The sequence below is a fragment of the Colobus angolensis genome, unplaced genomic scaffold (assembly GCF_000951035.1).
Source record: "Colobus angolensis palliatus isolate OR3802 unplaced genomic scaffold, Cang.pa_1.0 Scaffold212, whole genome shotgun sequence".
In the NCBI taxonomy this organism is placed as follows: domain Eukaryota; kingdom Metazoa; phylum Chordata; class Mammalia; order Primates; family Cercopithecidae; genus Colobus; species Colobus angolensis.
This window is the reverse complement of record NW_012115289.1, coordinates 3,992,124-4,005,733: the sequence shown is the minus strand read 5'-3', so window position 1 is coordinate 4,005,733 and position 13,610 is coordinate 3,992,124. Positions and strand designations below refer to the sequence as shown.

The window sequence follows — 13,610 nt, the reverse complement described above, 5'->3', positions numbered from 1 at the left end:
GCCAGGATGGTCTCGATCTCCTGACCTCGTGATCCACCCGTCTCGGCCTCCCAAAGTGCTGGGATTACAGGCTTGAGCCACCGCGCCTGGCCCACTACTTTCTTATCTGGTCTGTTTTTAAAATTCGTGAGTAGTCTATAGGCTTCCCTGGAACCTCTGTCTTTTTCTAATCCATCATCTAACGATTGGGCCTAATGAATCTTCTTGACAGGTAATACAGCATGACAGTTATGAACATGGGGTTGGAGTCACAATTGAGTGATCTCATAATTTATCATTCCAGCCACAGTGCTTGCATAATGTGCTGGTTAAAGTTGGACTAGCCTAGGCAATCTGAACACATGATCAAGATCATAGAGACAGACCTGGATTCAAATTCTGGTTCTCCCTTTTGCTAGCACGGTGACTTTACGAAGGTTACTTAACCTCTCTTAAATAGACTTCAGTTTTCTCACCCATAAAATAATGAAAATACCTCTTAGATTTGAAATTAGATTATGTAGAAACTTTCAACTGTATGCCTGGCACATTGTAAGAACATGAATAGTTATCATTATTTCTTAAACACAACTTTGATTATCCCCCAACTCGTTTAGAAATCTTTAGAGGTTTCTGTTTCTTCAACGACATTCCTAAAGCATATTCTGTGGAAGTTTGGCAGGGTTGTGAAAAGTTCCCTGAAGAAAGAATCCTGTATTCAGTTAAGATTGGTGAACACTGGATTACACAAGGATAACTAGGTCTGTTGACTGAAAGGCTTCTAGGATCCTTCAGTAAGCTAGTGTACATTGTGAACCTAAAGGATCAAAGGGTAAAATGCATTGTTTCCCAGAGTTATTTTGCTACAGCCTGTTTCTTCATGTAGCATCTGGAGGGACCAGCATACTCTAGAATAAAGACCAATTGGCCCAACATTTTGCCGCTTTCTTACTATTTTCCAACACAAACCTTCAGGCATACTTGACTAAATAAAATCCTCTTTTTGCCAGTTCCTTTTCTGCAAAGCCTTTGCCGTGTTACTCTTTTTGTGCGCGGTGTAACTGCCTTACTGTCATGGTTGTTTCTTCTTAAGTTCAGACTGTTTCCCAAGTAGCTTATGAGTTCTTAGAGCACAAAGATTGTATAAAGGATACCAGGCTCCATGAAGGCAGAAATGGCTTCTGCTGTTAAAGCTCACCCTTTCCCTTTCTCTTATGTCCCCTTCCTCTATCTCTTCCTTTTTTTCTTCTCCCTCCCTCTCCATGTATAATTTTTTTTTTTTTTTTTTTGCTGAACTATTTGAGAGTTTTTTGCAGGCATCATGACACTTTCTCCTCAAATACTTAAATATGTGTCTCTTAAAACTAAATACATAATTCCATTTATTCTTCCATGTACAGTCAGCACATTAACATTAATCACAATACTGTTTTGTACTATTAAGTTTATACTGAAATCTCTCCTGTTGCCCAACAGTGCCCTTCATAGCTAAACTGCAGACTTTATTCAGATTTTACCAGCTTTTCTGCTGTTGTCTTTTTTCTGTCCCAGGATCCAATCCAGGATCCCACAGTGCATTAGTCACCATGTCCCCTTAATGTCTTCTCATCCATGACAGTTCCTCAGCCTCTCCTAGTTTTTAATGACCTTGACAGATACTTTCAAAGTATACTGGCCAGTTATTTTGTAGAATGTCCCTCAATTTGGGATTCTCTGATGTTTTCTCATGATTAGATGGAAGTTACATGTTTTTCACAGAATGCCACAGAGGTGATAGGCCTTTCTCAGTGCATCATATCAGTGGAAACATATGTCCATGGTTTAATTTATTATTGGTGATGCTGTCAGTTAAGGTAATGTCTACCAAGTTTCCCTGCTATAAAATTAATATTCGTAGATATCTTGCGAGAGTTACTTTGAGATTATGCAAATATCCTATTTCACCTCAAAATTTTGTCCACTGATTTTAAAAATATTTATGGATCTTGCCTATAGCAGTTATTACTACACCATTAAAAATGGTGCTCTCGTGGGCCCAGGGAGGGGAGCATCACACACCAGGGCCTGTCGGGGGTCAGGGGGCTAGGGGCGGGATAGCATTACAAGAAATACCTAATGTAGATGATGGAGTGATAGATGCAGCAAACTACCATGGCATGTGTATACCTATATAACAAACCACGTTCTGCACGTGTGCCCCAGAACTTAAAGTATAATTTTTTAAAAAATGGTGTTCTAATGGTGATTTTCTGTTTTCCTTATTCCTTCTACATTAATTGGAATCATTCTATAAAGAAGAGCTTCTCCTTTTATGTACCTATTCAATTTTTAATTTATATCAGTGTAGGCTCCTGGGTATTCCTTTTGTTCTATGGGTTGCAACCCAGTACTACCATCATTTGTTTTGTTGCTCTAATTATTCCAGCGTTGACCATTGAGAGCCCTTTCAGGTTGGCTCCTGTTCTTTTTCTTTTTAAAAATAATTTTTTTTAACTTTGCGTCTTGAAATGAATTCAGACTTCTAAAAATTGCAGAGAAAAGAGTTCAGAAAATTCCTTTCTACCCCATTCATTTATTTTGTTAGTTGTTTGTATCATTACAGACACATGGGATTCTTACTTTATTCTATGGGTTATAATCCATTCCTATCTTATTTTGTTGCTCATATTGTCTCAAATTAGGCCATTATCTCTGATGCTTTTTAAGTGTACATAAACTGACCTTCAGATTTTTTTCCTCAGAAAACATTGAGAGCCATGCTGGTATATACTCCTTGCCACAGTTTAGCGGAAAGAATCAAACTTCAGAGACTTCTCCGGCCAGTTGTAGACACCATCCTAGTCAAATGTGCAGATGCCAATAGGTAAGGCTTCATTGATGAACCACTTCAAACCCTCTTGTCTTAAAAGTGCCTCGCAGCAAGCCTCACACCTAGTGAATATCTGATACATTTTATTAAATGAGTCTTTGAACATTGTCTTTTAATGTGAGATTTAAAATGGAAATGCAGTATTTGAGGCTCTTAAGGACTGGGGGAAAGAACTACTGGCAAGTAAAAGCCAGGCAAACAAACTGCATGGATCTCCACATTATTGTATTGTGATTTATTATCTTCAATAACATTCATAATGTGAAGTACAGTTGGTAAGAACTGTAGCTGACATTTATATCCATAAGGTATAATCTCATGGGTTACACAGGATAGGAACCAGTAAGATCATTACACCTGTATATGCCTTATTATCAGGATAAAAAATTAACAGATCCATCTCATTATTTTCAGTGTAATGGAATTTTACTCTAATTATGACAGTTTTAGTCAAAAAAATTTTAGATTTTATATATTCCTGCAATATCCTTGAAAATTGACAGGGAACAAGAATAACCCTAACTGGAAAGAAAAATATGAAGTAGAGAATTGAGGTACAGTGACAGTAAAGACGAGTACAAGCCATGCTTTTTTCAGACCAGTGGTTCTCTTTTATTTTCTCCTTCCATAAAATAGGAGGAAAAATTTTCATTGAATAATCACAGCTACTGTGAACAGTTATTTGGTAGTTCCTATTTCTTTCTATCCCGGCAGATCTTGGTTAGCAACAAGTGTTGAATCTCCCTTGTGTTGCCTCTTCCATTTCACCCATTTAGAGCTCTCTCAGTACCACTTTTCTCTTCCTCTGCAAGTCATAATGACTGTTTGCACAGGGTCTCAAAAATTAGGTACCTGCCTTTAACGAATTTCTCATCTCATGAAGTCTGTCTTTTGCCTCTATTGTTTTCTCTATAGATTGAAAATATTGGATTTTTTCTTGTTTCTTAGAGAAAACATTGTATATCTGTAAAATATGCAAATTAGAAAGTAATTTGCAAAATGCATAGGAAAAATGTCATTTTTTAGTATTAGAATAGGTATCTTTCTGAGAATTCAGTGTTCTCATGGTATTTGTTGTGCTGCTCGCTTTTTGAAACTCTAAAGTTAGGTTGTTTACCTGGTCACCTGAATGAATGAACATAAGAAATACTGTAGAGAGATTTTATAATATTCAGACTTCATTCTGCCTATGTAAGGAAATGGAGGGTTTTTGGATGGGAAGGTTTTGTTTTTAATTCAAGAGCTTCTTAGTGAAAGTTCAGAAATCAAAATGTCACGGTCCTTGTTTTTTCTTTTAACAAAACATAAGATTTTATCTAATTTGGTATTTAAATCAATACTTGCTAAGAGCCGTTGTTGAAGATTCTGTGCTTAACATAGAGGATATGTTAAATTTACAAAATTAGACCTAATAAATGAGTATTACTATTTATGGTGACATTGTTCATGTGATTTTAGTGGTGGAAAAGTAAACACTCCTGAAAACATTATTTCTCCACTTTTTCACAAGGCATTGCATTACGCCTCTAATATTGTGTAGTATTTTAGCCAAGATCCAGGATTGATGTTGCTTTTCCTTTGCTTTTTAGCCGCACAAGTCAGCTGTCCATATCAACACTGTTGGAACTGTGCAAAGGCCAAGCAGGAGAGTTGGCAGTTGGCAGAGAAATACTAAAAGCTGGTAATAACTTTTCACTTAAAATGAATATAGCATATTTTATCATGTTCCTCAGCAGCCTTGTCTAATCTCATAATCTCTCATGAGGCAGTTTACAGGATTTTGAAGTAATTTTATAAATTGATTCACTGTGTTACAGTTAGAAATGTGAATTAATCTGAGAGAGAAATTCTTGAAAATAGTTCAGAATATTTTTGTTGGCCTTATACCATTTAATCATGTCTTGTTTTAGATTTTAATATCACTATTTTTTAATCATTTATTTTTACTTTCCTTTTTGTAGGATCCATTGGTATTGGTGGTGTTGATTATGTCTTAAATTGTATTCTTGGAAACCAAACTGAATCAAACAATTGGCAAGAACTTCTTGGCCGCCTTTGTCTTATAGATAGACTGTTGTTGGAATTTCCTGCTGAATTTTATCCTCATATTGTCAGTACTGATGTTTCACAAGCTGAGCCTGTTGAAATCAGGTAATTTTTCTTCTGAAAATATATTACATGTATCTTTCTGCCCTCCCTACACCCTCCTCAAGAATGACACATTTTAGATTTATGAAAGACTCAGAAAATACAGAGCATAAATAGGTTGCTGATACCTTAATATTTGATTGACATATGAAAACCCAAAGTCTAGGATGTTTAGTTTAAAATTTATAGATACTTTATGCTGAAATGGTTTTTGAAGTATACATGCTGTAAATTACTACCATTTTTTAAGTTTCCATGTGTTTTTCAGTAATTGGAACTTATTATAGTAATGAATGTTTTTTCTTTCAGGTATAAGAAGCTGCTGTCCCTCTTAACCTTTGCTTTGCAGTCCATTGATAATTCCCACTCAATGGTTGGCAAACTTTCCAGAAGGATCTACTTGAGTTCTGCAAGAATGGTTACTACAGTACCCCATGTGTTTTCAAAACTGTTAGAAATGCTGAGTGTTTCCAGTTCCACTCACTTCACCAGGATGCGTCGCCGTTTGATGGCTATTGCAGATGAGGTGGAAATTGCTGAAGCCATCCAACTGGGCGTAGAAGGCACTGTGGATGGTCAACGGGACAGCTTTTTGCAGGCATCTGTTCCCAGTGACTATCCGGAAACCACAGAGAACAGTTCCCCTGAGTGCACAATCCATTTAGAGAAAACTGGAAAAGGATTATGTGCTACAAAATTGAGTGCCAGTTCAGAGGACATTTCTGAGAGACTGGCCAGCATTTCAGTAGGACCTTCTAGTTCAACAACAGAACAACCAAAGCCAATGGTTCAAACAAAAGGCAGGCCCCACAGTCAGTGTTTGAACTCCTCTCCTTTATCTCAGCATTCCCAATTAATGTTTCCAGCCTTGTCAACCCCTTCTTCTTCGGCCCCATCTGCAACAGATGTCTCTAAGCATAGACTTCAGGGATTCGTTCCCTGCAAAATACCTTCTGCATCTCCTCAAACACAGCGCAAGTTTTCTCTACAATTCCACAGAAACTGTCCTGAAAACAGAGACTCAGATAAACTTTCCCCAGTCTTTACTCAGTCAAGACCCTTGCCCTCCAGTAATATACACAGGCCAAAGCCATCTCGACCTACCCCAGGTAATACAAGTAAACAGGGAGATCCCTCAAAAAATAGCATGACACTTGACCTGAACAGTAGTTCCAAATGTGATGACAGCTTTGGCTGTAGCAGCAATAGTAGTAATGCTGTTATACCCAGTGATGAGACAGTGTTCACCCCAGTAGAGGAGAAATGCAGATTAGATGTCAATACAGAGCTCAACTCCAGTATTGAGGACCTTCTTGAAGCGTCTATGCCTTCAAGTGATACAACAGTCACTTTCAAGTCAGAAGTTGCTGTCCTCTCTCCTGAAAAGGCTGAAAATGATGATACCTACAAAGATGATGTGAATCATAATCAAAAGTGCAAAGAAAAGATGGAAGCTGAAGAAGAAGAAGCTTTAGCAATTGCCATGGCAATGTCAGCGTCTCAGGATGCCCTCCCCATAGTTCCTCAGCTGCAGGTTGAAAATGGAGAAGATATCATCATTATTCAACAGGATGTAAGTATAGATTCTTTAAGAGGTTAGAAAACTTCTTTGGGGCTGGGCACAGTGACTCATACCTGTAATTCCAGCACTTTGGGAGGCTGAGGCCGAAGGTTTACTTGAGCACAGGATTTCGAAACCAGCCTGGTCAACAAAGCAAGACCCTGTCTCTACAAAAAATTAGCCAGGCATGATAGTGCACACCTGGGGTCCCAGCTACTCAGGAGGCTGTGGTGGGGAGGGTCACTTGAACCTGGGAGTTTGAGGCTGCAGTGAGCTGTGATTACACCATTGCACTCTAGCCTGAATGATAGTGCAAGACACTGTCTCACAGAGAGCTTCCTTGGACCATACTAAAATAAACCTAATTCAGAAATGCTGTTTCTAACATTTAGAAGCAGATTTTTCCACATAAAATTATTACTTATATACAACAATAATGTTTGTACTGTTTAAATAGCAATAATTCTTGTCTGTGGGCATTTCTGGTTAATTCTATAATGGTGATCACTTTTGCATTTGATGTTGGTCACAAATACCTTCCATTCAGAGGTCACATTTATAGGTGGTTTGGGAAGCCAGACTGAACAAGAATAATATCTTGCAGACTAATTTCACAAAATCTTACTCCTTTAACAGTAAAAAGATTGCTTTCATTTAATATGTAGACACCAGAGACTCTACCAGGACATACCAAAGCAAAACAACCGTATAGAGAAGACACTGAATGGCTGAAAGGTCAACAGATAGGCCTTGGAGCATTTTCTTCTTGTTATCAGGCTCAAGATGTGGGAACTGGAACTTTAATGGCTGTTAAACAGGTAAATATCTAGTGAGCATATAAATGAGATGATTCAAATCACAAAATGAAGCATGTTCAGTAAAAAGAATAAAGGATATGTCCACGTGTTTGTACTTTAGCTCTTTAAACTTTGAGAAACTTAGATTTCAAAGTAGGTGTTTCCAAAGCACCAGAAACATCATGAATTCTGTTATTATTAAAAGTTGAGGCTGCACGTGGTGGCTTATGCCTGTAATCCCAGCACTTTGGGAGAGGCCGAGGTGGTTGGATCATTTGAGGTCAGGAGTTCGAGACCAGCCTGGCCAGCGTGGTGAAACCCTGCCTCTACTAAAAATACAAAAATTGGCCAGGCGTGGTGGTAGGCACCTGTAGTCCCAGCTACTCAGGAGGCTGAGACAGAAGAATTGCTTGAACCCAGAAGGTAGAGGTGGCAGTGAGCCGAGATCGCACTACTGTACTTCAGCCTGAGCGACAGAGCAAGACTGTCTCAAAAAAAATAAAATAAAAGTTGAAGTATGATTATCATAAGACAATATCAAGATGGGCCTTACAAAAGTTTTTTGGTTTTGCTTTTTGTAGGTGGTAGAGGGGTGGTTTTCAGGTACTTTCAACAGTGTACTGGTGCAGTGCCATCTTGAGGTTTCAGTGGTTTACTTTTTATAATGAGTATACTTGATAGGAAAATTATTAAACTTTAATTTTTAAATCATGTTGATTATTCTCCCATATTTGGACTTTTCTCATTTTTACTCTGAGACTATTGGAATATTGACTATATCCCAATATTTTTGTCATTTCTGATGTTCACTGCTGCTTACGCTAGATTCCTAGTGTTTAAGAGAGTTTGACTTGGGTTTTTTTAAAGTACATTGCATCCATGAACATAAATGCCATCTGTTGCTAATATATATGCTGGTTTGCATTTTTCATTTTAGATCAGATTGCTAGTGAAAATATGCAAAACTTTGTGAACATGTTTATTTGAAACAGGTGACTTATGTCAGAAACACATCTTCTGAGCAAGAAGAAGTAGTAGAAGCATTAAGAGAAGAGATAAGAATGATGAGCCATCTGAATCATCCAAACATCATTAGGATGTTGGGAGCCACGTGTGAGAAGAGCAATTACAATCTCTTCATTGAATGGATGGCAGGTATGTTAATGTTTTAAATTACAAATAGTAGTACATGGATTTAACTTTCTGTGATTAGATTTAGGAAAAACCGGTTTAATTAAAATTTATTTTTATCAAATAGTTCGGGTTTCTAAAAGCAAATCACCCCAATATATTAGTATGAACCACAGATACTTCATTTTGTATTTCATTTAATATAAATGAAATATTGACTATCTCTACCTTTTAAACTTTCCCAGTGTGTTTTTCAATGATTGTGTAGCATTGTTGTTTTTAATACCTGATATGTATAAGATCTGTATATTTCCAGGTAGCCATGATAAACTGGACAGATGAGGAAGTGTTTTAACATAACAATATAAAAACAAAATTAACATATAATTTGAAAACTTACTACAAGTAAACTAGCACTGAAGCATAAAGTTGAACCTTGTCATCTGCTGAAATAAATGAAGACTGAGTTTTATTTTGTATTATACAATGTATACAATAAAATTAATGACCTGATGTGATGAACAGGTTAAGTGTTTGGTTTAACTTCTTAGATTTGCGTGTGTATTTAAGAGTGCATTTCTATTTACCAGTCAGTTCTTAAGTGCGTTATGTGTTGTTGGTCTTAATAAAGATTTACGCTACAGTAGATAGGTTGACTACTATAAACACTTTTTTTTTTTTTTTTTTTTTGAGACAGAGTCTTGCTCTGTTGCCCGGGCTGGAGTGCAGTGGCCGGATCTCAGCTCACTGCAAGCTCCGCCTCCCGGGTTCACGCCATTCTCCTGCCTCAGCCTCCCAAGTAGCTGGGACTACAGGCGCTCGCCACCTCGCCCGGCTAGTTTTTTGTATTTTTTAGTAGAGACGGGGTTTCACCGTGTTAGCCAGGATGGTCTCGATCTCCTGACATCGTGATCCGCCCGTCTCGGCCTCCCAAAGTGCTGGGATTACAGGCTTGAGCCACCGAGCCCGGCCTATAAACACTTTTAAAAGCGGCTAAACTTGAGACATGTTCCAGGGCAGAGCTAGTAAATGGGTAGAATATGAAGCCGGACTCTGGGTCTTCTGTTCCTCCTCCCATTCATTTCACCTTTTACTAAATAATATGTTAACATTGTTTACTTTAGTCATTAATAAAGTTGTTTTGTGTTATTTTGAGAAGACAGAGAAGTGAATTGTACATTTCAGAAATAGTTTCATCCAAAATGGTTAACTTTACAGCTTTCTGAAATCTTGACCCTCCAATAAACTGGTTCCCTGTGGGTTCCATGAAAGTGTCTCCTAATTAGTAGTTTTTGAAATGATACAGGAATATGTTAGTTTTGAAATGTTTTTCTTCTATTTCATATGTGAATGTGAGTTCATGCAGTAAAAACCTTAGAAACCAAAGTGTAATAAATACTTTTAATTCCGTCTTTAAGTTTATGATAATTATTTCTATTGTCTTACAGGGGGATCTGTGGCTCATTTGCTGAGTAAATATGGAGCCTTCAAAGAATCAGTAGTTATTAACTACACTGAACAATTACTTCGTGGCCTTTCGTATCTCCATGAAAACCAAATCATTCACAGAGATGTCAAAGGTAGGAATTCTTTTAATTATTATCTAGTGACAATAAAAAAAATTAATGTGATTGTAAAATTCGGGGCTAGGCGCAGTGGCTCACACCTGTAATCCCAGTACTTTGGGAGGTGAAGGCAGGTGGATCACTTGAGGTCAGGAGTTCGAGACCAGCCTGGCCAACATGTTGAAACCCCATCTCTACTAAAAATACAAAAATTAACAGGGTGAGGTGGCGCATGCCTGGAATCCTGGCTATTTGGGAGGCTGAGACAAGAGAATCACTTGAACCCGGAAGGCAGAGGTTGCAGTGAGCCAAAATTACACCACTGCACTCCAGCCTGGGTGATAGAGCGAGACTCTGTCTCAAAGAAGGAAAAAAAAAAGGAACCTTTGTTGATGGTTTCTAACTATGGGATTTTTTTCTTCTGAGTAATTCAGAATATTAGAACCGAAAGAAGTCTTAGGGGTCATTTAATCTGCCTTCCTCGTTTATTAGAAAAGTATATTGAATACAAGAGAGGCTGTGCCTTTTCTACAGTTTTATTGCTAGTTAATGGCAGAAAGTATACAATATATGTCTCCAGATTCCCTGTCTTGGCCTCATGATATACAGGCTCCCAGAAAGTTCCTTTTCCTGGTTTTATTTAGAATAATGGGATATTAGGATATCATAAACTTCTTTTAAGAAAAATTCCTTCAAATCTTTTGTGGTTCCTGTTCTTTTTCTTATCTTTTTTTTTTTTTGAGACAGGATCTCTGTCACTCAGGCTGGAGTGTAGTGTTGCAAACTTGGCACACTGCAACCTTCGTTTCCTGGACTCATGTGATCCTCCCACCTCAGCCTCCCAAGTAGCTGGGACAACAGATGTGCGCCACCATGCCTGGCTAATTTTTTATATTTTTTGTAGGGATGGAGTTTTGCCATGTTGCCCCCAGGCCGGTCTTGAACTCCCGGGCTCAAGCGATCCGCTTGCGTCAGCCTCCCACAGTGCTGAGATTACAGGCGTGAGCCACCGTGCCTGGCCTCAGTTTATTTTTCTCAAGAGCAAATTTGGTTTTCTGTCATCATTCTTTTTAGCTAGTATTTGACATAATGTATTGAAGTAATTTTATAACTTTTTAAATTAAGCTCTAATTATTAATTTAGCACATATACTTTGAATTGGTCTAGATTAGTATGTTTCAGCGAAATTGTCTTCAAATGTAAATTAGGCTAAAATGTGAATTTTGGAGAAAGATTTTGTTGGAAAGCATATTAAAGGTTTTCAACACTTATTCTTTCAAGTTTCACTAAATTGCCTTTTTGATCTCCTTGTGCTTTATAATATTTGTTTTTCAGACTTTGCTTTCAAGGTTTTAGATTTTCCTTATGCTAGAGAGAGCTGTGTGCCTTTAGCAAGAAGAAAGTGAAAGGAAAAGAGAATAACTGTCTGAACCTCTGAAATGTAGTTCACTTCTTTCTTTTGTCGTTGTCCTATTTCATTAGTATTTTTACTGGGTTTTTAATCTGTCCTTATTTTTTGTTTTTTTTTTTAACATACAAGGTCATTTGCTGTGTTTGTTGACAGGTGCCAATTTGCTAATTGACAGCACTGGTCAGAGACTAAGAATTGCAGATTTTGGAGCTGCAGCCAGGTTGGCATCAAAAGGAACTGGTGCAGGAGAGTTTCAGGGACAATTACTGGGGACAATTGCATTTATGGCACCTGAGGTGAGAAGCATCTTTGAGTAATGAAATAAAATATTTTTGAGTTCTGTGTAACAGCATTATACTAAACTGTCTTGCAGTGGTATCCAGTATGTACTTACCAATTAGAAGTCCATGGCCCTTAAAATACGGTTTTAATAGTATCTTTCATTCAGACCCTTCTTCCCAACCTTTCTGTCTTTGCCTTGACACAATTCAAAAAATAGGTTCTAATAGATTTGCTTAAGGGCTGTTACTAATAAAGAATTTTGGGGTAATTTATAGCAGTTGTTTCGTAGTAAACTCAAAGTGCACATAACAAATTTTAAAAAATATTCTCTCTCTATTCTAAAAGGAGATGAGCATACAGAGGCAGGTTCTGTCGGTAGTGGAAGGAGTTTAAGCATTGTTCTTCTGATTCAGCCTCTTCTGTCGTGTTCATAATTCTTCATGTTCATATGTAGTAATGTTTGTTGTCCTCTTGCCACTTAGTTTGCTAAGAGCAAAATTTCTGTGATGTGACTCTGCTTCAGAATCTCACAATTCTCCAAAATATTTTTGTGTACCTGGAAAATTAAGCTATTAATGAAATAAATTAGATTTAGGTAGTCCACATAATTGCTGTTTGTACCAGTTTTCTCCCTAAGGTAAGAAAGTAGAATCTATAACTACAAATTGGCCTTCTCTTTTTTCAAATGAGTCATATTTCCAAATTAACTCTAATTTATTTTAGGTACTAAGAGGTCAACAGTATGGAAGGAGCTGTGATGTATGGAGTGTTGGCTGTGCTATTATAGAAATGGCTTGTGCAAAACCACCATGGAATGCAGAAAAACACTCCAATCATCTTGCTTTGATATTTAAGGTAATTGTGAGATAAAAATTACTTCTTGGTGCTAAAAGGAGTACAGCAGAATTTGGCAGGAGGCAAATTTTGATGGGTTCTCCCTAACAATCTAGCATGAAGGTAAATAAATAAATAGTCTGTATATTTATTCAGAGAGGAATTGATACACAATTTTTTTTTTACTTTAAGATGGTGTAAAAGCAGTACAAATTCAGTAAAAACCATACTTTGATTTTTTATTTTTTTCTGAGCTAGCAATATGTGGTACGATATAATCTGATGATGCCAGGCAGTGGCAGCGAGTCACAGCTGCCAGTCAGCCACACAGTCACGAGAGTAAACAACCAATACTCTATAGTGGACTGTGTTGTCAGATGATTTTGCTGAACAGTAGGCTAATATAGGTATTACAAGCACATTCAAGGTAGACCAGACTAAGCTATAATGTTTGGTGGGTTAGGTGCATTAACTGCATTTTTCAGCTTACAATATCATCAACTTAAAAGGGTTTATCACGACATAACCTCAGCGTAAGTCGAAGAGCGTCTGTGTATATTTCCAGGAGTTGGTATTGTCAGTGGTGTTGTCAGTGTTAGTGACATATATAGTCACTTCTTGTTATTTGAGGTAGTTATGCTCTGTTAAGTTGCTACCAATATTGAATTAGCAAATAGTAAAACACTGCTCCTAGAAGAAATCAGAAGAAATATGTAGTGCATTTATATATATGTGTGTATCTATATCCATCCATCACTTTTAAAACGTGAAATTCGTCATGCATTTTACATAATTCAAAATTTTTTAAATCTAATTTACCATTTTCTTTTGTTTGTTTGTTTTTTGTTTTTGTTTTTGAGACAGTCTCGCTGCAGTGCCCAGGCTGGAGTGCAATGGCGGAAACTCAGCTCACTGCAACCTCTGCTTCCCAGGTTCAGGCGATTCTCCTGCCTCAGCCTCCCGGGTAGCTGGGACTACAGGCACGTGCCACCATACCCAGCTAATTTTTGTATATTTCTTAGAGATGGAGTTA

General features: G+C 37.5%; 1 protein-coding gene across 1 annotated transcript in view; it reads left to right on the top strand.

Moving 5' to 3' along the window:
- Positions 1–13,610, top strand: part of MAP3K1 (mitogen-activated protein kinase kinase kinase 1, E3 ubiquitin protein ligase) — a 78,267-nt gene that overhangs the window by 59,459 nt on the left and 5,198 nt on the right. The window contains exons 15-23 of the mRNA XM_011942927.1: positions 2,721–2,842; positions 4,438–4,529; positions 4,810–4,999; positions 5,306–6,569; positions 7,223–7,375; positions 8,347–8,509; positions 9,934–10,065; positions 11,615–11,757; positions 12,467–12,598. Of these exons, the coding sequence (XP_011798317.1) occupies positions 2,721–2,842; positions 4,438–4,529; positions 4,810–4,999; positions 5,306–6,569; positions 7,223–7,375; positions 8,347–8,509; positions 9,934–10,065; positions 11,615–11,757; positions 12,467–12,598 (2,391 nt within the window). The remainder of the gene's footprint in view (positions 1–2,720; positions 2,843–4,437; positions 4,530–4,809; positions 5,000–5,305; positions 6,570–7,222; positions 7,376–8,346; positions 8,510–9,933; positions 10,066–11,614; positions 11,758–12,466; positions 12,599–13,610) is intronic.